Consider the following 25,968-nt stretch of genomic DNA (forward strand, 5'->3'; position numbering starts at 1 on the left):
CTAGGTCTAATATGAAAAATATCGCAGGGTAACCGACTTTACGAGAGAACATTCCAAGATGCATGTAGCCATAGCAACAAATCGTGATTTCTTCACCATTAACATACAATACTGATTTAAGTTCTTTTGTGTTCAGAATCAAATAGCACATCTTACAAAACGAGCGTTTTTTCTTCACCCACCCACCCACCCACCCACCCACCCACCCATCCACCCATCCATCCATCCATCCATCCACCCATCCACCCATCCATCCATCCACAATTCTCGTTTCCTTTTTACACGTTTTTCCTCTAAAAGTGTATCAAGTTGATCACGGATACACTAATTCTCGTGTATTGTAAAACCCTATGGTATCGGAGTACCAAAGTAAACCCGTTGAGTAAATCTTTCCACTTTTTCAGTACGTTAACGAAAGAAAATACAAATCTTCAGGGTCTTTATTCAAGATTAAGAAGACGGTGACTACAGAAAAAAACTATATCATTTTGTCAGCTAACGATTCGAACAGTGTACAGTGAAGACGTAACAATGTAACAATATCGTGCCTAGTATATGAAGAAATGGTATATACAAACAGTCCCTGAAGAAAGACGTTTCCAGCAATGTGCTAGTGAAGGATGATGATAATAGCTGTGCCAGCATTCAATATGGACGGCGATATCATGACCACTATGTCGATTTCGATGGAAGTGACTCCCGTGCGATATACTGGGCCAGAAAAGTTCTTGTCGCTTTCATTCCTTGCTGTACGTATATAAATCAAAATAAAAAGACGATACCATTAGAAACACATGTCGTTTTGATCTTTCCATCTTTATCTAGTTTTCTTGTTTTTTGTCAATCACTAAAGAGACACAGTCCGTAACGTTATGATTCTTTATGGGTATAGTGTTATTGTATGTTGTTTGCAGAAAATCTCCCTGGATAAATATATGAAAATGGCATTATGACTTAATTTTTTGAGAAAATTCGAAAAAAAATTCAGTCTCTGTGGCACTAAACCTCTTTATTTGTACCTATATCTTGACTTTTAATGACATCCCAAACTAGCTTGGATGTGTATCATGTATGTATATTTTTGCAAACTGACTTTCATGAACTTTAGATCCTGGTTACAAGATGATACTATGCAAATACGTGAGACAGTACATCTGTTACGTCATGGTGCTATTTTTTGTACTAGCAATGGTACTATGTACTAGCAATGGTACCATGACTTGTACTAGCAATGTTACTATGTCTTGTACTAGCAATGGTTCCATGGCTTGTACTAGCAACGGTACTATGTCTTGTACTAGCAGCGGTACGATGACTTGTCTAATACTAGCAATGGTTCCATGGATTGTACTAGCAACGGTACTATGTTTTGTACTAGCAGCAGTACTATGGCTTGTCTAATACTAGCAATGGTTCCATGGCTTGCACTAGTAATGGTACAATGTCTTGTACTAGCAATGGTACTATGTCTTGTACTAGCAATGGTACACTGTCTTGTACTAGCAATGGTACACTGTCTTGTACTAGCATGGTACTATGTCTTGTACTAGCAATGGTACCGTGTCTTGTACTAGCAATGGTACTATGTCTTGTACTAGCAATGGTACTATGTCTTGTACTAGCAATGGTACCATGTCTTGTACTAGCAATGGTACTATGTCTTGTACTAGCAATGGTACCATGTCTTGTACTAGCAATGGTACAATGTCTTGTACTAGCAATGGTACTATGTCTTGTACTAGCAATGGTACTATGTCTTGTACTAGCAATGGTACAATGCCTAGTACTAGCAGTGACACAATGTTTTGTACTAGCAATGATACTGCCTTGTACTACTAGGAATGGTACAATGTTTTGTACTAGGAATTAATGGTACAATGTTTTGTATCAAGCTGTCAGTATTGTGGTAAGCAGATACTGTTTGAGTAATGGGAAAAACTGTGGCGGGAGATTTTTAAATATCTCCATATATCTCTTATATCTGTAAGTAAACACGACACCTACCTCTATTGCGAAAGCTTTATCTAACATGTCCAATTTCATATCCAGAGTATCTAGGTAATCAGCATCAACTACTATCGAACGCTCCAGGTCAGATTCCTTCGTGTTAAAAAAAATGTAAAAGTTATTACTACGGAAAACAAGCTGTAGGTAAACTAACAATTCTATTGTTGTTATATATGATAGATTACCCATTAGTGGGTGATAGCAGTGCCATGGTTATATCAAGTCAAAAGCGCCTTTAATCAAAATAGTGTAAATATTGAATGAAGGTGAATGCCCCGCCCTTTGAGGAATGGTTGCTATCAGAGGCGCCACTCTGCTGTGAATGTAATTTAGTGACTATTCATTGATAGCTTATATATAAACATCTTGGAAGAATAGTTTTAGTTTGCATCTATCTTAGTTGCCTTATTTTCTGTACTAATATTTTGTACCATACAATTGAGAATCCAGTCTACAAATTTGCTATCAGTTAGAGGACGCGATGCAAGTATGTTTATCAGCTACACCATACGCAAAGCAAGTTCACGTGTTCGAATAGAAAATAGGGTATTTATTTCAAATCCCACGTCCAAGTCATTACTTTTGTGGTGCTCGAAATGTACATACACGTTCATAACCGCCAATATTTTCTTAATGTATAGTTACGTAATTCTTAAATAACTGGTCTTTATGTAGGCAGAATATTCGTGAGAGACTGAAACTTGCGCACTAGCAGCTGTAACTGGCACATTTTTTTCATCAAATAACCAAAGATATAGTCACTGTTGGTGAATGTTACATAAAAACAATGTACCTGTAGGTAGTGTAGTGGCAAGTTTGAAACTTGAAAAAAATCTCGGTTTTGAATCTGTCGCTGCTTATTAAAAATGTACTAGTTGTAACTGTCAGAGCATCATTTTTTATTTATCTATTTATTTATTTATTTATTTATTTATTTATTTATTAAGCCTTCACAAGAAGAGAAACCAACAATGAAAAAAAAGAAAACACGATACATTACAATCATACAAAATAATATGTCAAAATGGCATCAACAACATGCTACGAATTTGACAACTCTGTGGATCCTTCGCATATAAAAGCTGTCTGACACTGTCCGTCAGCCCATCTGACATACAAGATGTTTTCAGATTTCTTAAGACAGATTTAGAGCATTGCATGTCAAACATATAGCGAAGAAATGAAACATTATTTTTGACACAAATTGCCCGAGTACGGGACAGTAAATCAGTGTGTCCCTTCAGCTTAGCACAATACTGCATATTAAACAGATGCATATAAAAAACAACGTGCACGAGAATTATTACTAAAAATCGATTTGATAAGTGTAAGGGAATTGATTTCCACTGACTTTTCAATTTTTAACACATTAATTGCATTCAGAAAGGGAGTGCTTCTACAATATTTATGAATGCCAAATGCAGCCTTAAGTAGTTTTGCCTGCATTTTTTCAGCCTCATTCAAAGATGATTTAGATACATGTACACAGTTAATACCATATCTTAAAACTGATCTGATAGCAGCATTCCACATGTAAACTAACATATTACTATTATAAGAACAATTATTAAATCCAGTACTTTTAAATCCATAACATGCCTTCCTGCATTCATTTATTCTAGTCGTAATGTGTTCGTTTGGATTAGAACAGGAAAGCGTAATGGTTACCCTAAATAATTCACGCTGTCACACTGAGCAAGTCTTACACCATCCAGTAACCAATATGGATGAGGACTAAGTGTACAACGACCGAAGATGACACATTCTGTTTTTTGAGGATTGAATCGTAAACCATGATTAGTGATATATCTCTGTGCAACGTCAATCATATTTTGAAGTCCAGTAACTGACAAACTGGCAAGCATTAAATCATCAGCATAACAGAAAACATTAAAAGACATATTGTTAATGTTGATACCACCAACACATGCAGATAATTCATTAACTAAACCTTGATAAAACATATTTAAAAGGAAGGGGGATGATAATTCCCCTTGACGGGTACCCACACGCACCGTAACTGGTTTGCTCAATCTAGCGGCCCATTTAATCTGTACTGTAATATGACTGTATCAATATACCAACATTATCCAGCAATGATCAGGAATCACATCCATAGCTTTATAAAACAAAATATCATGAGGTGCAGCATCAAATGATCCTTCTGCATCAAGAGAACAGGTGTAAACAGGTGACCCTCGTTTGGTACAATAAGAAATAACATCATTTGCAAGTGCAGCTGCAGTAGATGTTCCTCTGCCCGCAATAAAGCCGAACTGTAAATCACTAAATTCATGTTGTCCAGATACATCAAGTATATACAGTTCAAGAATCTTAGAAAAGGTACATGACAAAGTCAAAGGTCTGCAATGTTTTGGTATCGAAGGATCCAGTGTCGCTTTCTTCAACAGTACTAGTGGTACAAGCAGACCTTTAGTGAATGTTAAAGGAACAATACCAAATTTAAAACATATCGAATACATTACACTCAAGTGAAAAATAATCTTAGAGTTGATCGCATATTTCAAGTGTTCAGACATAATGCCATCTGCACCAGGCGCACAGCCAGATCTAAGTTTCTTAACATACTTAACAAGCATTGATTCGGACATAACAAAATCAGATAAAACAACATCCTTAAGGTTGTTACATTTCCTTACCTTGGCTGATGATATAACGTCGCTAGTGCAACTTGACGTACTAAATTTACTGGTGAAATGATCATAAAACTGTTTAATATCAATACAGGTATCATTATTTTGATGTAAATTACTTTTCGACTTTCGAATACAATTCCAAAAATTTCTTAAAGAACGCCAAGTATAAAGTGAACTGATCAAATGAGGTAAACCGTTCAACCTACTGTTCATTGCTCTTTTATAGGTATATCTATATGCCTTTTTTAGCTGCTTTGTAGCAAAGATAAATTTGACCTATGCCAGGTCTGTCACAAGATTTCCAAATATTAAACCAAAAACGTTGTCTATTTCACGTCATAAGACAATCATTATTCCACCAATTATTTTTCTTGACACTCCCTTTATATCGACGATTATTGCCAGACTTGACATTTTTACATGAATCGTGCATGATATTTACAACATCATTACACATAGAATCTACAACTTTATAAGCTACATCACAGTCACTGATGTCATCAATTTTTCGATTAGAATATTTTCATTGTCAGAACTAAAAATAGTTAAAATGCCAATAATTATAAATTGTACATGTTAATCATTTAATCATGTTGATATTATCCATAAGCAGCACAGAAACGGGGTGAAATCGTGCTCATCTTTGAGGGTGCTATTTTTTGGGTGCGAACCCAAAAATCAATTTGATTTCATTTTAATGTCGGGTACACAGCTACAAAAAATACGTTTAATACCGACAGGTGGAGCTAGCAATACTTTTCACACAGTACGATATTACGAATAAGTTGCTGTACCTAACAAAATATTTTTCAAAAAATGTTCCAGTTGCAGACAGTGCAGCTTTAAATTACATTTGTACTTGTCTTCGACTCATAGTGACAAGAACTTTATACCCGAATTTCGTCGGCTGAAAATCAGTTGGGACTACTATCTTAATATGCTCTCATTTACACTCTTTTTCTTGCATGGCTTCATTTTGTTGAAAATCAATATAGCTTGCTCTTGAGTGAAAGGAAATATTCTACTTACGGTCATATTTCCTCTTTGCAAATTCAACAACATTGTGTTGATAACGGCACCGGCGAAACCAAAAGCACTGTAAATGTCTGTTCGTCTATCACCGGTAAATCTTTCTAGGATATGCACACCTTTAGCTTCGGCAAACTTGACAAGTTCTTGGTATGTAATCTGCAAAAGAACACACGAAGAGTGTTTTGAATCTTAAAAATTTACTTCCGTCAGATTGAGTGCTGAGTGTTTCTCTTTCTGTTACACTGAACAACTTACAAGACATGCATTTCCGACACATCGTACCAGTAAAAACATCTTTTCCTGTCCATATTTTTTTATATTGTGAGCCTTTTGGTTTCGAAAATTGTCTAGTCTCTGTTTATTGTTCTTTCGGTTTTTTTCCTTCCGTAAGGAAGGAGACCTACATTATAATAGGGCTGAAATGTGTGTGTGTGTGTGTGTGTGTGTGTGTGTGTGTGTGTGTGTGTGTGTGTGTGTCATCGTTTTCTCCAAAACGACTGGGTCAATTAATATGAAATTTGGTACACATCTTCCTTATGGGAAAAGGAAGATCTGATTAGTTTTGGTAAACATCCAATAAATTTTAATGACTCATTTGCATAATCAACAGTTTTCAGCAATTAGTCTATATCTTATGTATTCAAGTTTCAAACTTCATGTAATTTGGTACAAATATCAAAAAACGTATATTTAAGCAATAACCCCCACCGAAGGCGGGTATGCACAAGATTTTAGTACAATTCGCGACATATAGCACGAGCCGAATGGCGAGTGCTATATGGAGCGAATTGTACCAAATTCGAGTGTATACCCGACTTTGCTATTATATTATATCAAAATATGTGTCTATTTCTTCTAAATGTGATTCTGTGGTTATTTATATGCCTGAAAAGGCGAATTTTGCACCTACAGAAAAAGATCGTCGGTAATAGATCGTCGGGAACGAGCATATTTTGATGAGTGGATACGTTCATGTCGCCCGCACAAATACACATACTGCATGAACACAAACCATACACTACATTGCATTGCATTGATAAATTACTTTATTTACATCATGATAATGCATAACGAAAACGCGTTGAATACTAGCAACAAAGAAAACGGGGCAAGAGGTCAAAGAAAGTAACAATTTTGTTTGGATATTTACATAAGAACAATACAATCTTGTACACTGCTAAAAATAGATGTCTCGGCGTTGAATCAGTTGAATCGGAGAAAGCTTGAAACAGTAATTCAGAGACGCGACGTTACACAGTCTACTTTAATGTAATGGTTAACAAATTGAACATTGACTGAACCTGAAAATGTACAGTTTTGAAATAATCCTGACGCACTTGACTGATGGTTAAAAGTTAAATTGGTGTTGCTTGATTCAGCGAGAGCAGGACGCTGAGACGGCTCGTTGCATGGGAGAACTTGTATCTTATCAGCCATGGCCAGTGATGTTGAAGCCACTGATCGATCGTTGCTTTCGATCGCAAGGTCATCAGTGGAATTATTTGGACTACTGTAACTCAAACTATTGGACATGATACCTGACATACCTTTACTCTGAAGAAGTGTTAACTTATTGGTATAAGAACGAACACTAGCTTCATTTTTGTGAGTACTATTCATATGCTAGTTTAGGGGCCCATTTTACCACGGCCAGCCGTGGTAAAATGGGATTTTTGCCACAGTTATTATCCAATCAGAATAGCGCATAGTAGCATGATATAATATAATATATATTATTATGCTTTATCAAGCTTGTTGATGTAACTTTAAGTCTTAAGGAATCATTTGCATAATTAATGAATTTAGGCAATTAGGCTATAGCTTAAGACTGCATACTTCAATTTTGATATAATTTAGTTTATTCATTAAATATAACAAAATACATTTGTCCTATAAGATTTGTTGATGTACCTGACAGTGTTAATGAATAATTTGCATAATTAATGAGTTTCGGTAATTAGGCTATAACTTAACAATACATTCTACAATTTCAATACAACTCAGTACATACGTTAACCTTAATAAATCCCATATGTCCTGTAAAGTTTATTGATGTACCTCACAGTGTTAAAGAATAATTTGCATAATTAATGAGTTTCGGTAATTAGGCTATGTCTTAAGACTGCATACTTAAATTTCAGTACCATTCGTACATACTTTAACCATAACAAATCATATGTATCCTATAATGTTTGCTGATGTACCTTACACTGTTAATAAATAATTTGCTTTATTAATGAGTTTTGGTAGTTAGGCAATATCTTTAGACTGCATACTTCAATTTCCATACAATTTAGTATATACGTTAAATGTAACAGAGTGCATATGTACTATAAAAGCCGTCGATTTCACCTAAAGATTTAGGGAACACTTTGCATAATTAATTATTGTCAATACTTAGGCTTTGTCAAAAAACGTTCATTACCATAATTTTCTTGAATATCATTTTAATGGGTAATTTGCATAATTGGGGATTCCCTTACATGAGGCATTCAATTAAGATCTCATAGATTTTCGATTAGAAGTTTAGGAAGTATGATATTAACGTCGAACTTTCTAATTTTACCTTGTTGTTTTGCAATTTCTCCCAATATCAAGCTACTGCTGTTTGGTGTGAGCCATGGGATCCTGTAATTAACGCAGTATCTCGGGAAATATACACTTTCATTGAACACATTCACCAGGTGTAATAAAGTATGATTTATAACAATATTATGAAATCTATAAGCCTACGGAAATAAATTGTTGATCTTCAACACTGTTGTTCTCGATCTAGCCTACGTACGTGTATTACTTCGCAAAATTGTAGTAATACTGGTGACCTTTACATTGACCTCTATATATTCAGTGCACAGTGAGGGCGCAATGTGTGGTTTGAACAGGGAGTTTGAAATATATTTATGATAGCAAGACGATACCCTTACGGAAGGACATTCAATTTAAATCTGGTGATAATTGTATTGTATGTTATTTCAGTTTTCGACCAATTGTATTAAATTTCCTAACACCCTTGAGCTATATATATAAGCCTGACAAAAGACAATATAGTCCACAATCTTTGGGGCCGTTTGGTTTTCTATTCTCTATCCAAAGATACAAAGATCTCAATAACTTCAATCAATATACTCGTGGCCCACGTACAAAAAATATAAAAGAAAGAAATATTATATGAACATATTCATAAACTTCATACACACCTTGCCGTCTCTGTCAAAATCTAAACCACCACTGACAGTATTGACATCCCACTTGTCGCCAAATAGACGTTTTCCATGTTCAACAGTAAATGTACCATTCTGTATGGCCTGGACAATGTGAAGACAGTGCAAATGTCAAATCATAGTACAATAATTTATTGTATCATTGATACAATACAGCAAGTCGAGCAATATCATTCCGGATCAACATTCTACTGCATCTATGCTGTAATACTTCATCACTATTACTTCGTGTACGTTGTAATTATTATATTCCAATTATATGGACGGTCTGAGGGTTGGATGGATGGGTAGATGGGTAGGTGGGTAGGTGGGTGGGTGAAGGGATATGAAAAGATAGATAGATGAATATATAATAAGAGATGGATAGATGCACATTGTACATGTCAACACACCCTGACCATTTCACTGATCCACCTAGAGAACGAACATAATTACTGGCAAGGGGGTGGGGTGCGTGTGGCCGAGGAGAGTATTTTGATGAAAATATATTTCGCAGCCCCCTCACACTCTCAACAGGTTCACCCCTCCCCCGCTCACTCCCGAAATGAACCCAAGAATTTTGGTAGCCCCGAAATCTAGGTTGAGCATATATTTTATATGTGCAATTATATTGCACTCGGTCCCCCTCCTGCATTCTACATATGTACAATTGCATGGTTCACGATATTAAAATAATAGCTAAGATAATATAGTTCAAAAAGTTGTGTTACTCGATAGATACATAGCGAGATAGATAGAGACAGACAGACAGACAGACAGACAGACAGACATACAGACAGACAGACAGACAGACAGACAGGCAGGCAGGCAGACAGACAGACAGACAGACAGACAGACAGACAGACAGACAGACAGACAGACAGACAGACAGACAGACAGACAGACAGACAGACAGACAAGAAATTTTGCAAATGTCAATCGCTCTTTAGGTTTACTTTGGTTCAAATCATTTCATGTCCCTTTCGGACTATCAAAAGCGCGTATTTACCTTTGACAGTGTACTTTCAAAGTCTTCTCTGTCGATGGTCTGGTCAGTTTGAATATTACTATCGGCAAGGACTTGTAGTAACTGGTTCATTGCACCTGCTAGTTTGCAGTAGTTGTCTCGGTGTACGACGCCGTGTTCCATGTCAAAATCAGTCTTGTTTCTATTCCAGTTGGAAGAAAAGTACAAATAAATGAACTCAGCCTGGTTGAAAAAGCAATGGAGGAGTTGATCGGGGACTATGATTTATCGTTACTTGACAAGGTGACATGTGTTATAGTAATCACCTTTAATGTCTTCGTTATTCAAATACATTATTCAAACCAGAAACGAAGCTGCAGGAAACACATATATTACTCGAGGACCATGACCAACTTCATGATCCGTTATCACTGGATATTGAATGTATAGCTATGAGAAATGAAACAATTCACAAGAACGTCTGTATAAGTACACATATTATTGTTTGAGTTTTAATACGTTTGCGTACCTTGCCAGTTTGGTATCAGGTCTATAGACTGGTGGTGAGTTACATCCCTGCATAACGTTTCTATACACTTCTTTGTCACGTTGTGATATCTGGAGAGAGAGAGAGAGAGAGAGAGAGAGAGAGAGAGAGAGAGAGAGAGAGAGAGAGAGAGAGAGAGAGAGAGAGAGAGAGAGAGAGAGAGAGAGAGAGAGACAGAGAGAGAGAGAGAGAGACAGACAGACAGACAGACAGACAGACAGACAGACAGACAGACAGAGTAAGCATTTAGTCATAATTGCTCATTTCCTGAAAGGTCCTACAGTTATATATTTTCATACATTTCATATGAATAACTCACCAGTGTGGAACCCAATGTTTTCGTATTAAGGTCTTCGCCAAACCTTACTTTATTATCATACAGTCGGTATATTGTATCCAGTGGTTGTAGCTTCAAAAGAAAACTGTCTTCAGGTTTAAGAGACAACCACCATCCTACAAGACAGAACATACTGCAATGGTTAACCGTGACACAAAATGATTCAAAATCAATCAGACAGAACGAAGATTGGGCCAATGTTTATTGAATTCACAATATGATAAACCGCACGGGGTCGTACACTTTTTCTTACCCTCCTTTTCTCTCTTCTTTGTCCCTCTCCTCCCTCTATTCCCCCCTTTTTGTGTCTCTGCCTATACGGCTGAGGTGTGTCTGTAGGTTCCTGCCTGTCTTGTCCTGTCGGTCTATCCAAGGGTCAGTCAGTCTGTCTGTCTGTCTCCCGCCCGCCCGCCCTCCCTCCCTCCCTCCCCCTCTCTCTCTGTCTCTCTGTCTCTCTCTCTCTCTCTCTCTCTCTCTCTCTCTCTCTCTCTCTCTCTCTCTCTCTCTCTCTCTCTCTCTCTCTCTCTCTCTCTCTCTCTCTCTCTCTCTCTCTCTCTCTCTCTCTCTATCAGTTATGTACTCACCATCAAAACAAAATATTGGATAATTAGCCAATACTCCACCGTCAACATAATAATCGTTCTTGTATGTAACAGGCCTGTAAAAACCTGAAAGTGCACATTTAATATATATATATACATGCATACATATTTGTATTATGTATCATCAACATGATAATTTTGTAATCATTTTTGGAATGTTCATTCCGAAGACATATTTTAGCATAACAAATCAATTTGTGACTTATTATTACTTTATTTGTTATGCATCTTTGGTGAATCAAAATAAAATACAAATCAATATACACCTAAATTCTTATTGAAAGCATTCTACATTTCACAAGCTCATCCATGGGGCCAAATGTAAATAGACAAGTTCCTTTGAAACAACTTCCAAGTAGCCATATGTGGAAGATAAATTGGTATTTAGTTGTTTTCATCCTAATTGGCAAAGCAACTTTACTGTTTTTCTACTTGAAAAAAGGTGAAACGAGTAAAAGAAAGTCCTGCAATTGCATATGTATATTCATTACTCCGAACAACAAAAAGTGTTTTAAAGATATGTAAGGGACAATCGCACAATGTCGCACAAGCTCATTAAACATCTTTCGTTTAGGACAAAACCCCCTCCCCTTCCTATCCCCCTAAAAGAACTTTCACAAGTGAGACATAGCACGTTTACATATGATGTAATCTATCACCAAAACTGCAGTGGTCACACCACTACGGTCACTCTAATGTAAAAACATGATCGTAAAAGTGAAGTTCCAACCTCATGAACCTGTTTACTGAGATGACGGTAATAAACACATCAAAATCCAGCACTGTATCTCGCATTAGTAGTAAATCTTTATAAACTTAGGCCAAATGTAAAGAAAGTTGCTTGGTTCTGGTTACCCGACCCCACCCAGTTTTTCACGCCGACCGTAAACTTCTTTTTATGTATTCGAGAAAAATAATAATAAAATCGCGAAGTCTCGCAAGAAATATTGGGTGCGGACACTAACATCAACTTAAAAGACTTCCAATCTGTAATGGCTATACATTAGATAGGAAGAAATAAACAGCACAGAAATCTTTTGGAAAACCTGAATTAGACACTCACACATGAAAAATAAATATAATAAAAAAGAAAAAAAAGTCTACCTACCCACCTATTTTAAAATTGAAAACAATCGGAACCACACAATGTTTGTTTGTTTGTTTGTTTTTTGTTTTTTTGCCTTATCAACATTTCACTTGTAAATACAGAAGCTTTTCAATGAAGGCGTGAAAGTTTTCGAAATTTGGTTTGAAGTGTGAAAATGAAGTTCAGCAATAGTATTGACGCCAGACCCCTTCCCCCTTATACAAACGAAGTTCGCTTATTAAGCTTGTGTGACATTGTGCGATCATCTCTAAAAAGGTTGTTTTTCTACGTACAGAAAGTGACTGAAAACATCATGGGTAAACGGAAGTAATCATTTTCAGTCACACGTAAACACAACTTGAATATTCAAATTATGCATGGATGGTGGTGACTCAATATGTCGTGAAATAACAGATTCATGCACGGATTGGTGGTAATGTTGTGATTATTTTTGTTCACTAAGGTTGTTTACAAATCACTTCGTGGTCTTACTTGTTTACAATAACAAACCTTCGCAGGTTTTTTAATAGACAAATATATGGACTTAGTCTAGTATGTTCTTTTACATCTACACATATTAACCTTTCCCTTCTCAGTAAACCTCTTGACAAAGTCAACCTATGGTGCAATGCGAACAAACATACAATTAATATCGAAAAAAAAACTATATGGTCATAAAGACGCCCCAAAAATCAGGCCATGTGGAAGGACGTCTTTATATTGCCGTAGAGGGCGTATTGTCAGCCACCTACTTAGACGGAGCAATTGATCCCTCCCTTACTTGGAAGTCACATATTGACCCACTCGACCCACTTTTCTGTCTACAAACGAAAATGGTTCGTCTCATAACATTCTCTGACTACCATGCACACTCTACTCCTCTCTTTAATCAACTTAATATTCTTGACATCTATAAACTTTGTAAACTTCTGACCTGCATGTTCATCACGACATCTACGACCTAAACCATAATCGCTTTACACACACTCTTGACCATTACATCACAGACCAGTTGTCCCATAGCAGCTATCCAACCAGTGCTAACATCAGGGGTAACTTTCCAATCCCTAAGGTTAACCTCTCAATTAGTCAACACAATTTCAAATACGCATCTATTAAAACCTGGAACTCTGTGCCCATGACAGTAAGAACGATAAACAATAGACATAGCTTTAAGACATATCTTCTGTGGGAATAACCTTTATCTGTTGTCTCTTTCAATTCGCCACTGTAATTTTATTTCTGTATGATAGAACTTGTGCTTACCTGTTCTTATTTTACTATTTTTTTGTTACTTTAAAGAGCCTCCATTTATTTTTGCCACCAACATATCTCTTTATTTACTAAGAATTGCATTTTTGTTGTTATTGTGAAACTCGTACCAACCCAAATTTGTATTTATTACCGCATGTACGGTCCATGGCCATTGACTAATTCATAGGAACTATTTCCATGGCCCTCACCAGAAATGTTCTTCCCATTGCTTTCAAATTTTGTGTATATATTTTTCTTTTCTGGTGGAATACATTTCAATTCAATTCAATTGTTGTTGTTTGATTTTTTTTTTATAAAAACATAATAGTAAAGAAACTGTTCTTTTATTAAAATAAAAAATACACATTTTGCCACACTGGCTACAATCTATCAAGATATGAGCATTTCCGAATGTAGCAATGCCAGTCATATTTTTTGTTGAGCAGGGCGACGGTCTATTTTAGCTGAACGGCAGTTTCTAATAATGGTAAATTATAAGTATGTCGACTTACCAGGAAAGGAAATGGACATTCGGACAGCAAGTGCTATTGGCATATCGGGTGTTGTTTTCACATGGCAGTAGACCGTGTGCATATTGTTCACATTTGTTGTTGTTATACATAGTTCTTTTCCACCGGTCATCTCATACAGCTGAGTTACAAAAAGGAAAATAAATATAATATAGACATCGCGCGATAGACTCAACGATTCTACCATTTCAAAGTAAAATGTTACAGTGTGTCATGCTATTGTCATGCCCGCATGTTGCAAAGTGTTACTTATATAATATCAGACTCTTAACTTCATCACTATGAAGACATACATATACACACATGCGGACGTACATACATTTACACATGTATGTATGTATGTATGTATGTATGTATGTATGTATGTATGTATGTGTGTGTGTGTGTGTGTGTTTGTGTGCGTGCGTGTGTGTGTGCGTGCGTGCATGCGTGCGTGTATGTATGTATGTATGTATGTATGTACGTAGGTGCGTGCATGCATGCATACATACATACATACATACATACATACATACATACATACATACATGCATGCATGCATGCATGCATGCAGACAGACAGACAGACAGACAGACAGACAGACAGACAGACAGACAGACAGACAGACAGACAGACACACACAGACACACACACACACACACAGTACACACACGGGGGCAGACGGACAGACAGACAGACACACATACACACATACATACATACACATACAGGCAAACACAAACACACATAGACAGACACAGACACACACACACAGACAAACAAACAAACAAACAGACAGACAGACAGACAGACAGACAGACAGACAGACAGACAGACAGACAGACAGACAGACAGACATCATATGCATTGTACACTGTGTGTGTATTTTATTACTAGCTGTTGAATGCCTAAACAAGATATGTGGCCAAATCAACAATCTGTAATAACTCAATATCCATGATAAAACTGATAGCATACCTGTTTGAAAGTCGTGTGTCTATCTCCTGTTTTTGCTTCTACCAATTTCTCACACCACTTCAACAATTTGTTGCCAGGATTCCAACCGTAGTCGCAAAGGAGATTTGGTAAGAAACTGCAGTATCCACAACAATGGTCTAAAGGAAAGATTCATTGTGCGAATTATTATTTCTAAATCAAAAATACGTTACAGAACTTTTTGTTGCATATAACAAATATTTACTAAAACATACATTAACACTAACTTCATCCACAATCCATTCAAACCGTTTTTATACTGAACTACTACTTTGTGTACAAAACTTCAAAACTTATTTAGCATTATTATTGGACATTGTAGATGAATGTCAAGGTCAAAGTCAAAGCTGAGCATCTGCCTCATTCGACTGACGTGTCTATTGTCTAAGAAGAAAATGGAAAACATTACGGTGATGTGATGGTGGTTTATAACATAAAGTGATATGCTCATTATTGTAAACAGATTCATGTAACTATGGTGATTTCAAAACTTCAAAGACTCGACTGTTCAATCTCCTTAGAATTTCTGCTGCTACCCGATCTCCATAATCAAAGTTGGCAAATATGCCAATGAGACTAAATATTGAATGTGAATTCCCACTAAATAATTAAACAAAGAAGTGTGAAGCCCTGAGAAATTGGGAGAGCCTTCAGTAATTACAAGTGCCGAGGAAAATCAAGCCCGGTCTGTGGCATAAAATGTTACCCTCCCCTAGTTTGTTGTGCTAAAAATGACCGCCCTCAATTTCCTTCTGTAAAATATGAACCCCCCTTTTTTTCAAATATTTCAATGAATAAAAATATTTTTTAACACCGCGCCCCCTGTGCCGTACCGTAGTTGTTAAAGCTCAAGATTAGTAGTCAGGAGGGCCTGAGTTCAAATCCCACTAAAGACGGGTTTTTTTCTGTAGTAAGTTCCCACCACATTCATAGTTTATAAAGGCATTTGCTGTTTCCCACTTTTACATATTACCACAACAGTTAGTTTGCGTTTGTATTAAATCATTGACTGCATTTGTATGTAATTGGCTGAACTGCAGGCCAAAACTCCACACATTAGATGAGCACACAACTGAAAATCTAAGGACCAAGGTCGACATCTCCACTCCACCATATTATCCCGATATCTTGCCACTCAGTTCCCCCTTTACTACTGTGAGACACTCTTCTCTCATCACACCACAACTAACAGTTAATGGACTGCATTTCAGTGATGTTATAATAGTACGTTGCAATGGTGGCCGTGGTGGTGTATGGTAGCTGTAGGATTTGGAATCGGTGGGATCATGTCAAAATCACAAAATAATGCAAAATTTAGATATAAAAAAGTTAAAGCAAAATGTGAAGCAAAGTGTGACCCTCCATGATTTCCATTTTCAAAAAATATGGTCCTCCCCAGTAGACCGGTTTATAATAAGTGACCCATCCCCTACTTCCCCAGCCCCACTTATAATTGCTGGAGGTTCCCTTACTGAAAATTCTGAAGAGGAAAAAAATATATTACAAAAAAAAAACATACATTAGTGAGTCAGTTATAAAACCACAATTGTAAAATACGTTTTGTTGGGAATTGACAAAGAAAATGCATAAATGTCGCTCGCCATCAAACTTTCCATACTGTAGTAAAACTCAAAGTCTTCTAGTGGAGTCTAAGGATAAAGTATAGAGTTTAGAGTGTAGAAATGATTACTAGACATAGTTCAGCATACATAGTTTTTTAAATGTGTCTAAATTTAGTTTGTTAGTGCATACATGGATCTTTGTCCAAAACATAACAAATTCTTGCGGTAACTGTAACCATAAGTGGTGTATCAAACTCTGTTAGGCGGTCCAATTGTTTTTAGTTATTGTGTATACACAGACAGATCTAGACAGATAGACAGACAGACAGACAGACAGACAGACAGACAGACAGACACACACACACACACACACACAGACAGATCTAGACAGACAGACAGACAGACAGACAGACAGACAGACAGACAGACAGACAGACAGACAGATTAGATTTCAAATCATGTGAACAACACAGACAAAGTCGCCATTTAATTGACAAATGACTTCTTGTAAGTACAATAAACAAGCTGGCGCTTTTTACTTGCTTTCTATTTTATTTTATTTTTATTTATTTTTTGCAATTATTGACAAGTTACAAAGTTGAACTTGGTCTATGTTGTTTCACATTGTTGTTGGCGTTTGTTTTGTTAGCAAGTAGCAAGGTCCAGTAAATCTGTTTAATTAATCAAATATCCAAAAGAAATTTCCATATCCATATATATGTGGACACAACCGAATTTATGGTTTCACATGAGAAAGAAAAATCCTTCTCCATGGCTTTCCGATAATACCAGCGATGATAGGCTATTTTTTGGCATAGCTTTTATACTACAAGTTTCAAGGAAATCAAATACGTTACCAGACGCGACATTCTGTAACTCATTGCGTCCCATTAGTTCAATACATTCATATGGAGTGTAACCAATAGCAAAGGCACAAGCTAGTAAACCACCAACGCTTGTTCCAGCAATTCGTTTCAGGTTTGCTAATATTCCTACATTATCGAGGACCTGAAATGAGGAAAAGAAAATGTTGCATAATTCTATTTCTATCCTAACTGTCGTTTGTAACCCGCTTGGGGTGGGGGGGTTAGCCATTTCGCGATTTATTTAATGTATAGAAAACAAATGTCACTCTATATCTCAACATTCAAACTCCTATTTTTGTCGCGCACTCCTTCTAGGTTAGAGGAAGGGTAGAGGTAGGGCAGGGTGCTGGATAGAGGTAGGGTAAGGTGGTGGGTAGAGGTAGGGTAGGGTGGTGGGTAGAGGTAGGGTAGGACGAAGGTTGGAAGTAGGGTAGGGTGGAGTGTAGATGTAGGATAGAGTGGAGGGTAGAAGTAAGGTAGGGTGGTGGGTAGAAGTAGGGTAGGATAGAGGGTAGACGTAGGGTAGGGTGGTGGGTAGAAGTAGGTTAGAAGGTAGAAGTAGATAAGATGGAGGATAGAGGTAGGACAGAGTGGTGGGTAGAAGAATGGTAGGATTGAAGGTAGAAGTAATAAGGTAGAGTGGTGGGTACATGTAGGGTAGGGTGAAGGGTAGAAGGAGATAGGGGTAGAGGTAGGGTGATGGGTAGAAGTAGGGTAGGTTAGCATAGAAATGAAATAGGCTGGGTATAGAAGTGGAATGAGATGAAGGGTTGAAGAAGAATAAGCTGAAGGGTAGCAGTAGAATGGGATGAAGGGTAAAAGTAGAATGGGATGGAGGGTAGAAGTAGAATGGGGTGGAGAGTAGATGTAGAATGGGATGGAGGTAGAAGTAGAATGGGATGGAGGTATAATGGGATGAAGGGTAGAAGTAGAATGGGATGGAGGGTAGAAGTAGAATGGGATGGAGGGTAGAAGTAGAATGGGATGGACGTAGAAGTAGAATGCAGTGAAGGGTAGAAGTAGAATGGGATGGAGGGTAGAAGTAGAATGAGATGGAGGGTAGAAGTAGAATGGGATGGAGGGTAGAAGTAGAACGGGGTGGAGGTAGAAGTACATTGTACAGTGGGATGAAGGGTAGAAGTAGAATGGGGTGAAGGGTAGGATGATATAATGGACGGCAGTGATCTAATGGAGAGGAGGTTAAAAGTAAGGAAACGTGGAAGGTAGAGGTTGGGTAGGATGGAAGGTAGAATTCGGAAAAGGTAGAATTGGGCGGGGTGGTGGGTAGAAGTAGGATAGAGGTGGGGTAAATGTAGAGTAGAGTTGCAGTTGGTAGAAGTAGGGTAGGGTGATGTGTGTACAAGTAGGGTAGAGTGGTGGGTAGATGTAGTGTAGAATAGTGGGTAGAAGTAGGGTAGGGTGGAGGGTAGATGTAGGGGAGAGTGGTTGGTAGGGTAGAGTGATGGATAGAGGTAGGGTAGGGTGTTGGGTAGAAGTAGGATAGAGTGGAGGGTAGAAGTAGGGTAGAGTGGTGTGTAGAAGTAGGGTAGGTTCGTGGGTAAACGTATGGTAGGATGGTGGGCAGAAGAGGGATAGGGTGGTGGGTAGAAGTAGGGTTAGGTGGTGGGTAGAGGTAGGGTAGGGTGGTGGGTAGAGGTAGGGTAGGACGAATGTTGGAAGTAGGGTAGGGTGGAGTGTAGATGTAGGATAGAGTGGAGGGTAGAAGTAAGGTAGGGTGGTGGGTAGAAGTAGGGTAGGATAGAGGGTAGACGTAGGGTAGGGTGGTGGGTAGAAGTAGGTTAGAAGGTAGAAGTAGATAAGATGGAGGATAGAGGTAGGACAGAGTGGTGGGTAGAAGAATGGTAGGATTGAAGGTAGAAGTAAGGTAGAGTGGTGGGTACATGTAGGGTAGGGTGGTGGGTAGAGCTGGGGTAGGGTGGAGGGTAGAAGGAGATAGGGGTAGAGGTAGGGTGATGGGTAGAAATAGGGTAAGTTAGCATAGAAATGAAATAGGCTGGGTATAGAAGTGGAATGAGATGAAGGGTTGAAGAAGAATAAGCTGAAGGGTAGAAGTAGAATGGGATGAAGGGTAAAAGTAGAATGGGATGGAGGGTAGAAGTAGAATGGGGTGGAGAGTAGATGTAGAATGGGATGGAGGTAGAAGTAGAATGGGATGGAGGTATAATGGGATGAAGGGTAGAAGTAGAATGGGATGGAGGTAGAAATAGAATGGGATGGAGGGTAGAAGTAGAATGGGATGGACGTAGAAGTAGAATGCAGTGAAGGGTAGAAGTAGAATGGGATGGAGGGTAGAAGTAGAATGAGATGGAGGGTAGAAGTAGAATGGGATGGAGGTAGAAGTAGAATGGGATGAAGGGTAGAAGTAGAATGAGATGGAGGGTAGAAGTAGAATGGGGTGGAGAGTAGATGTAGAATGGGATGGAGGTAGAAGTAGAATGGGATGGAGGTATAATGGGATGAAGGGTAGAAGTAGAATGGGATGGAGGGTAGAAGTAGAATGGGATGGAGGTAGAAATAGAATGGGATGGAGGGTAGAAGTAGAATGGGATGGACGTAGAAGTAGAATGCAGTGAAGGGTAGAAGTAGAATGGGATGGAGGGTAGAAGTAGAATGAGATGGAGGGTAGAAGTAGAATGGGATGGAGGTAGAAGTAGAATGGGATGAAGGGTAGAATTAGAACGGGGTGGAGGTAGAAGTAGAATAAGTGAAGGGTAGAAGTACATTGTACAATGGGATGAAGGGTAGAAGTAGAATGGGATGAAGGGTAGAAGTAGAACGGGGTGGAGGTAGAAGTAGAATAAGTGAAGGGTAGAAGTACATTGTACAATGGGATGAAGGGTAGAAGTAGAATGGGGTGAAGGGTAGGATGATATAATGGACGGCAGTGATCTAATGGAGAGGAGGTTAAAAGTAAGGAAACGTGGAAGGTAGAGGTTGGGTAGGATGGAAGGTAGAATTCGGAAAAGGTAGAATTGGGCATGGTGGTGGGTAGAAGTAGGGTAGGGTAGGGTGGTGGGTAGAAGTAGGATAGAGGTGGGGTAAATGTAGAGTAGAGTTGCAGTTGGTAGAAGTAGGGTAGGGTGATGTGTGTACAAGTAGGGTAGAGTGGTGGGTAGATGTAGTGTAGAATAGTGGGTAGAAGTAGGGTAGGGTGGAGGGTAGATGTAGGGGAGAGTGGTTGGTAGGGTAGAGTGATGGATAGCGGTAGGGTAGGGTGTTGGGTAGAAGTAGGATAGAGTGGAGGGTAGAAGTAGGGTAGAGTGGTGTGTAGAAGTAGGGTAGGTTCGTGGGTAAACGTATGGTAGGATGGTGGGCAGAAGAGGGATAGGGTGGTGGGTAGAAGTAGGGTTAGGTGGTGGTAGAAGTTGGGTAGCGTAGACGGTAAAAGTAGGATAGGGTGGTGGGTAGAAGTTGGGTAGCGTAGACGGTAAAAGTAGGATAGGGTGGTGGGTAGAAGTTGGGTAGTGTAGAGCGTAAAATAGGAAGCATGGTAGGTAGAAACCGAATAGGGTAGATGACAGAGTGTAGAAGAAGTAGGACGATTAGCAGCAAGATAGGATACATGACATTAAAGGTGGAGGGTGGAAGTGGAATAGAGTAGAGGGTATAAGTGGGAGAGGTTGCAGTTAAGAATATGGATGTACCCTCATATTCCCCCACCAACTAAAACCTGCCCTGAAGAAGTGTGTTCAAATATAGATCAGATGAACAGTTTTATTTAGTATTGTTCATATTTAAACTTACCTTGATGACTCCTACATGTGCCAAACCCTTAGCTCCTCCACCATCAAGGACTAGATTTTCAAAGGGGAATTCATACTTTGCTAGATCATCGTCCGTGGCTTTAAAAGTGTCGGTGGAACGAAGGTGTCTTGTCAGTTTAGTTTCGCTGTTGCCCATCCTTCCAATAGAAGACAAGTTCACTGTGTATGTATGTATGTATGTACGTACGTACGTACGTACGTACGTATACATACATACATACATACATACATACATACATACATACATACATACATACATACATATCAAATTCTTTTATTTGCAACTTACATGAAAATAGCATGTACAGGTAAAGTATTTACATAATTCCTTTACAGAATACACACACAATACCTTGCAGGAAATCATAGTGACTAGTGAACGAGTTTCTGTTGGTCACTTATGACAAACGTTCGCGTGATATCTGGTTGTTATAGTACCTACATCTCAATCTCCAAATTTTGTGAGAACCTATTATTGAGCTTACACTACAATATTTGGTGATGGATTTGGAATTCCTTCTATTTAAACCAGCTTTGATCAAACCACTTGTGACTTTATGATGTACATTTCTGAGTTCTGATATGGGCATCAAACATTTCAGGTTTTAACACAGTGTCTTTAAATGTCTCCTTGCCAGGATTACTGTTCGCGATTTTACCGAAGATTAAATCAACTATTCTATTGTGTCTTTGTTGGTATAGTTTCTGGAATTTCGTACCGCCATTCAAAATGTGTGATACTGTTTCAGTGGGATGATTGCATATTTTACATGATTTAGTGTACGACTCTGGATAGTACAGGGTCATGAGACTTTCGCACTGCAGGAGCTGTAAACGACCTCTCGCGACAAATGATCTCAGATTATCTCAGATTATGTATATATGTATGTACGTGCGTACGTACGTACGTACGTATATATACATACATACATACATACATACATACATACATACATACATACATACATACGTGTGTGTATGTACATGTATGTATGTATGTATGTATGTATGTATGTATGTAACTTGTAATGTAATAACTTGTAAACTTCGCTATTTTGATTAAGTTTTGCCTTACAGCTGAGTCTTGTATATCGCTGGTTATAACTAGTTACAATACAATGCCATATTGAATGTCTGGTGCTTACAGTCTGGCTACGTAAAAGTTATTATGTAAAGGTCGTGAGACGACCAAGCTGGGGGCATGGTCTTTTATATTACATCAAAGCGTTAACGTAGGTGTTTGACGGTTGCCTCGCAACAACTTTATTTTTGGCACGCTTGACGGGTTCCATACAACAGATATATAATAGTTCACGTACGTATAGTGTATACACTGAGGTAACTTGTACGTTCACTGTCTACTCGTTTGTGTAACCACGTTGGCAGATATTATATGTAAAGCTAGGAAATTTCACTGGAAGTAATTCAAACACTAAGTGTATAATTTCTGATATACAATTATAAGAAATGAAAAGTACAAAAATAAAGACTAATACGGTTATTGTTACGTTGCGACAACAATGTACGATACGATTCTATGACAGTCCACATCCCACTCAACTTTTTTTGATCAGGATTGATGTATTAACTTGGAGTACTTTCAATGTTAAATTGGGCAAACACAGTGATCACCATACCGAATATATGGAGTGTTTTAAAGTAAACACTGATTGTGATAATTTTGAGAGCTGAATCGTTAATTTGAAGTGGCACACATTGTCTGTAATCCGATACAACATTTCTGAAGTCGGTATGCAGTATATGCACTTGTCAAACCAAACCAAACCACTTTCTTCTTCCTTATATGTGACAGAACTGAAGCCAATAAGCTTATTTTTCATAAGCAAATTGGTGTCAACACAGAGAAGATTGAAACATTAACAATTTAAAGATGAAGGGGTCACTCATATTTTGACATTTTTGGAAATCAAAATATTAAGTCATAATGTCATAACTATATCATAATTTAGTAATTAATGAAAGCTGTACCGGTTAATATTCTATATGTTATTAATATATTTCAAAATGAAACAAAATATCCATTAAGTATCAAATCATAAGACTAATCTCTGCTCCTTTTAGGCATGAGTGGCCATTTCATCGCATCTACGCATAATGAAGGGCCGGATCCCAGGTCACGAGTCAGGCATCATATATTAAATCTATATACTATTTTTGAGATAAAAACAAATGAATAAATTTCGTCACTTTGATTAAGTTCTGGGCGACTAAAAGTTGAATCTGTTACCTAATAGTTTGTAACTACTACATTCTGACCCCTCTAAGTTTATTTATAGCATGTCTTTCATATCTATGTTACTCTCACTATCCCATTACTTAGCAAACATAAGTTTGGTCGTCGCACGCTTGAAAGGCCGTAGACAACGTTTTCTATAGTTCCTGTTATTTTATACCAGCATACTTGTATATGCACTGATCTTGAGGTAACTTGCGTTAAATAATGTCCTCAAATGTTTCGTGAAATATTTTTGTTGCCAAGTAGACAAGTATGGTAAACTAAAATAAAGGCAGTAAAATGGGGAAAAACACGAACAACCCATTTTTTGACAATCAAGAGGTTAAAAAAAGTATAACGTGAACGGTTAGATAAGATTGAATAGGTAAATACGTGTGATTCAATATGATTTCTGCCAATTCACTGTTTGTTAAGGCATCACCTTGGGGAACGTACTTTCAAATGAGAAAGGGTGTAAGACTTGTGTGGTTACCACCTGCAAAATAAACTGTACGTGACTGACTCTGACCATTAGGCTAGGTCTATATATAATATCGCCATTACAAGACCAAACATTTCAACTGCCATGGTAACGCATTTACATGTATCACTGAACTTGCTAACAAAACCCACCTACTTACCCTGTGGTCACACCTTTGAACTTCCTTGTATCAGTAGAGTCGTTTGATACACGTGTACGGGTTGGATTCGGCTTCAGTTATCACGACGTCACCGTGGTTTGACTTTCAATACCTATGTTTTGCTGTCACGTTGTCAGGTAAACACATTCATCATGCCCCATAACCCACGACCTCGGACACGACGGAAGTAATTCATACCCCCTGCTCTTTGCAGAAAAGATGGGATAAATATCACTTCATTTCAGAGTACGGACACGTTGATTTTTTGTTAATATAATAGCTTTCTGTGCAAAGTGACATATGGCAACTATGTGGAGGTTGTTTACTAATAATAATTATTATTTATATATCATGTGACAGTTGTATATAACTAGTGAAACTTCATAAATAAAACTTAATCAAATAATTCTTGTGCCCTGTCGGTCTCTTTTGTGTGTGAACGTTGATGTACATGTCGTTTATGTTGTGTGAGTTACCATTAGTATTTTGTTACATTTCATCGGTAGGGACTGGACAGTTTCTTCGGCCTGGGGGCGATGGATTGCTAGGGGTGTCACTCTGTTTTTGTAATTGGCAGTGTGGGGCCCGGGGTCATCCTGTTTTGAAAATTTTGGATAGGGGTCATTTTGTTTTAGATTTTGATGGAAGGAGAAATCCATTTCTACAGTGGCATGACCTTGTCTGAACTATGTTATTTATTCTTGTCCCTGTTTCTTATCTATACACTTTCACCTGGAGTGACGCTCAAACATAACTATACATAATGCATAATGTATTACCACGGGGGTAGCGATCATGTAATTGATTAATCGATCAATCGATCGATTTATTGATTGATTTATTATTTGGTTGAATGATTGAGCGATTGAATGATCATTTTTTGTGGTGCAATGTAACTTATTTTGTGTGTGATATTTATCAATTCACTCATTGAGTTTTGTGGTGATATAACACTTTTTTTCTCTATCCCTGTCTACTTTCAGCTGTATCTCAGACCACTAAAGATTCGTTAGTGGTCTGAGGCTGTATGTAATTCTCACTTTTTTGACTAAATAAAGACACCTTGTCCATTCTTCTCTTCTTATCTAAATTACAACACCCCTAATCTTATAATTGGTGAGAGATCACAGTTTGCTTTATCTGTCATCTTCTGGGAGATTATCACACTGGACACACAGTCGATCATGCATAAACAAGTAAGATTCTCTTTCATGTGACCTCATTAAATATTCAAAATGGCCACCACCACAATAAAGTTATTGAATTGTACACACATTCTTCAATTTGTATTGGTGAGAGTAAAAAATTCTCAAATTTTTGTTCCATTTTAGTCTTCAATGTCTAAAGCATATGGAATAACATGGAAACATTACAAAATATTTAAAGATTTAGATATAGAAATTTGATTTTCGGCCATAGAGTATCTGCTAAACATAAGCTTATGGTACTAGTAATTTGGTACATTTGCATGGGATTCAGGGAGTGAAGGTATCATATTACAGGATGGAGTCCAAACTGACCATGTTTGACTATATATAACTATATATTTTTGGAATCAACTTATAACAATATGATCATGTGACCTCATTAAATATTCAAAATGGCCGCCACTACAATAAAGTTATTGAATTTCTCACATTTTTCAATTTGTATTGGTGAACCTAAAAAAATCTTCATTTTTCA

The 25,968-nt window shown here is 37.7% G+C and overlaps 1 protein-coding gene across 1 annotated transcript; it reads right to left on the bottom strand.

Annotated features, from left to right (window-relative positions):
• Positions 1–257: 257 nt before the first annotated feature.
• LOC144434474 (uncharacterized) lies at positions 258–24,432 on the bottom strand. The gene is made up of 13 exons (XM_078122927.1): positions 24,286–24,432; positions 21,389–21,545; positions 17,615–17,765; positions 15,178–15,314; positions 14,203–14,341; positions 11,332–11,415; positions 10,730–10,863; positions 10,393–10,481; positions 9,906–10,065; positions 8,894–9,001; positions 5,694–5,852; positions 2,005–2,100; positions 258–747 (listed from the first exon to the last, which is right to left on the bottom strand). Exons 2-13 carry the CDS (start codon positions 21,542–21,544, stop codon positions 673–675), a joined length of 1,488 nt encoding a protein of 495 aa, XP_077979053.1. The 5' UTR covers position 21,545; positions 24,286–24,432; the 3' UTR covers positions 258–672.
• Positions 24,433–25,968: the final 1,536 nt, after the last annotated feature.

The sequence above is a fragment of the Glandiceps talaboti genome, chromosome 4, assembly GCF_964340395.1.
Source record: "Glandiceps talaboti chromosome 4, keGlaTala1.1, whole genome shotgun sequence".
In the NCBI taxonomy this organism is placed as follows: domain Eukaryota; kingdom Metazoa; phylum Hemichordata; class Enteropneusta; family Spengelidae; genus Glandiceps; species Glandiceps talaboti.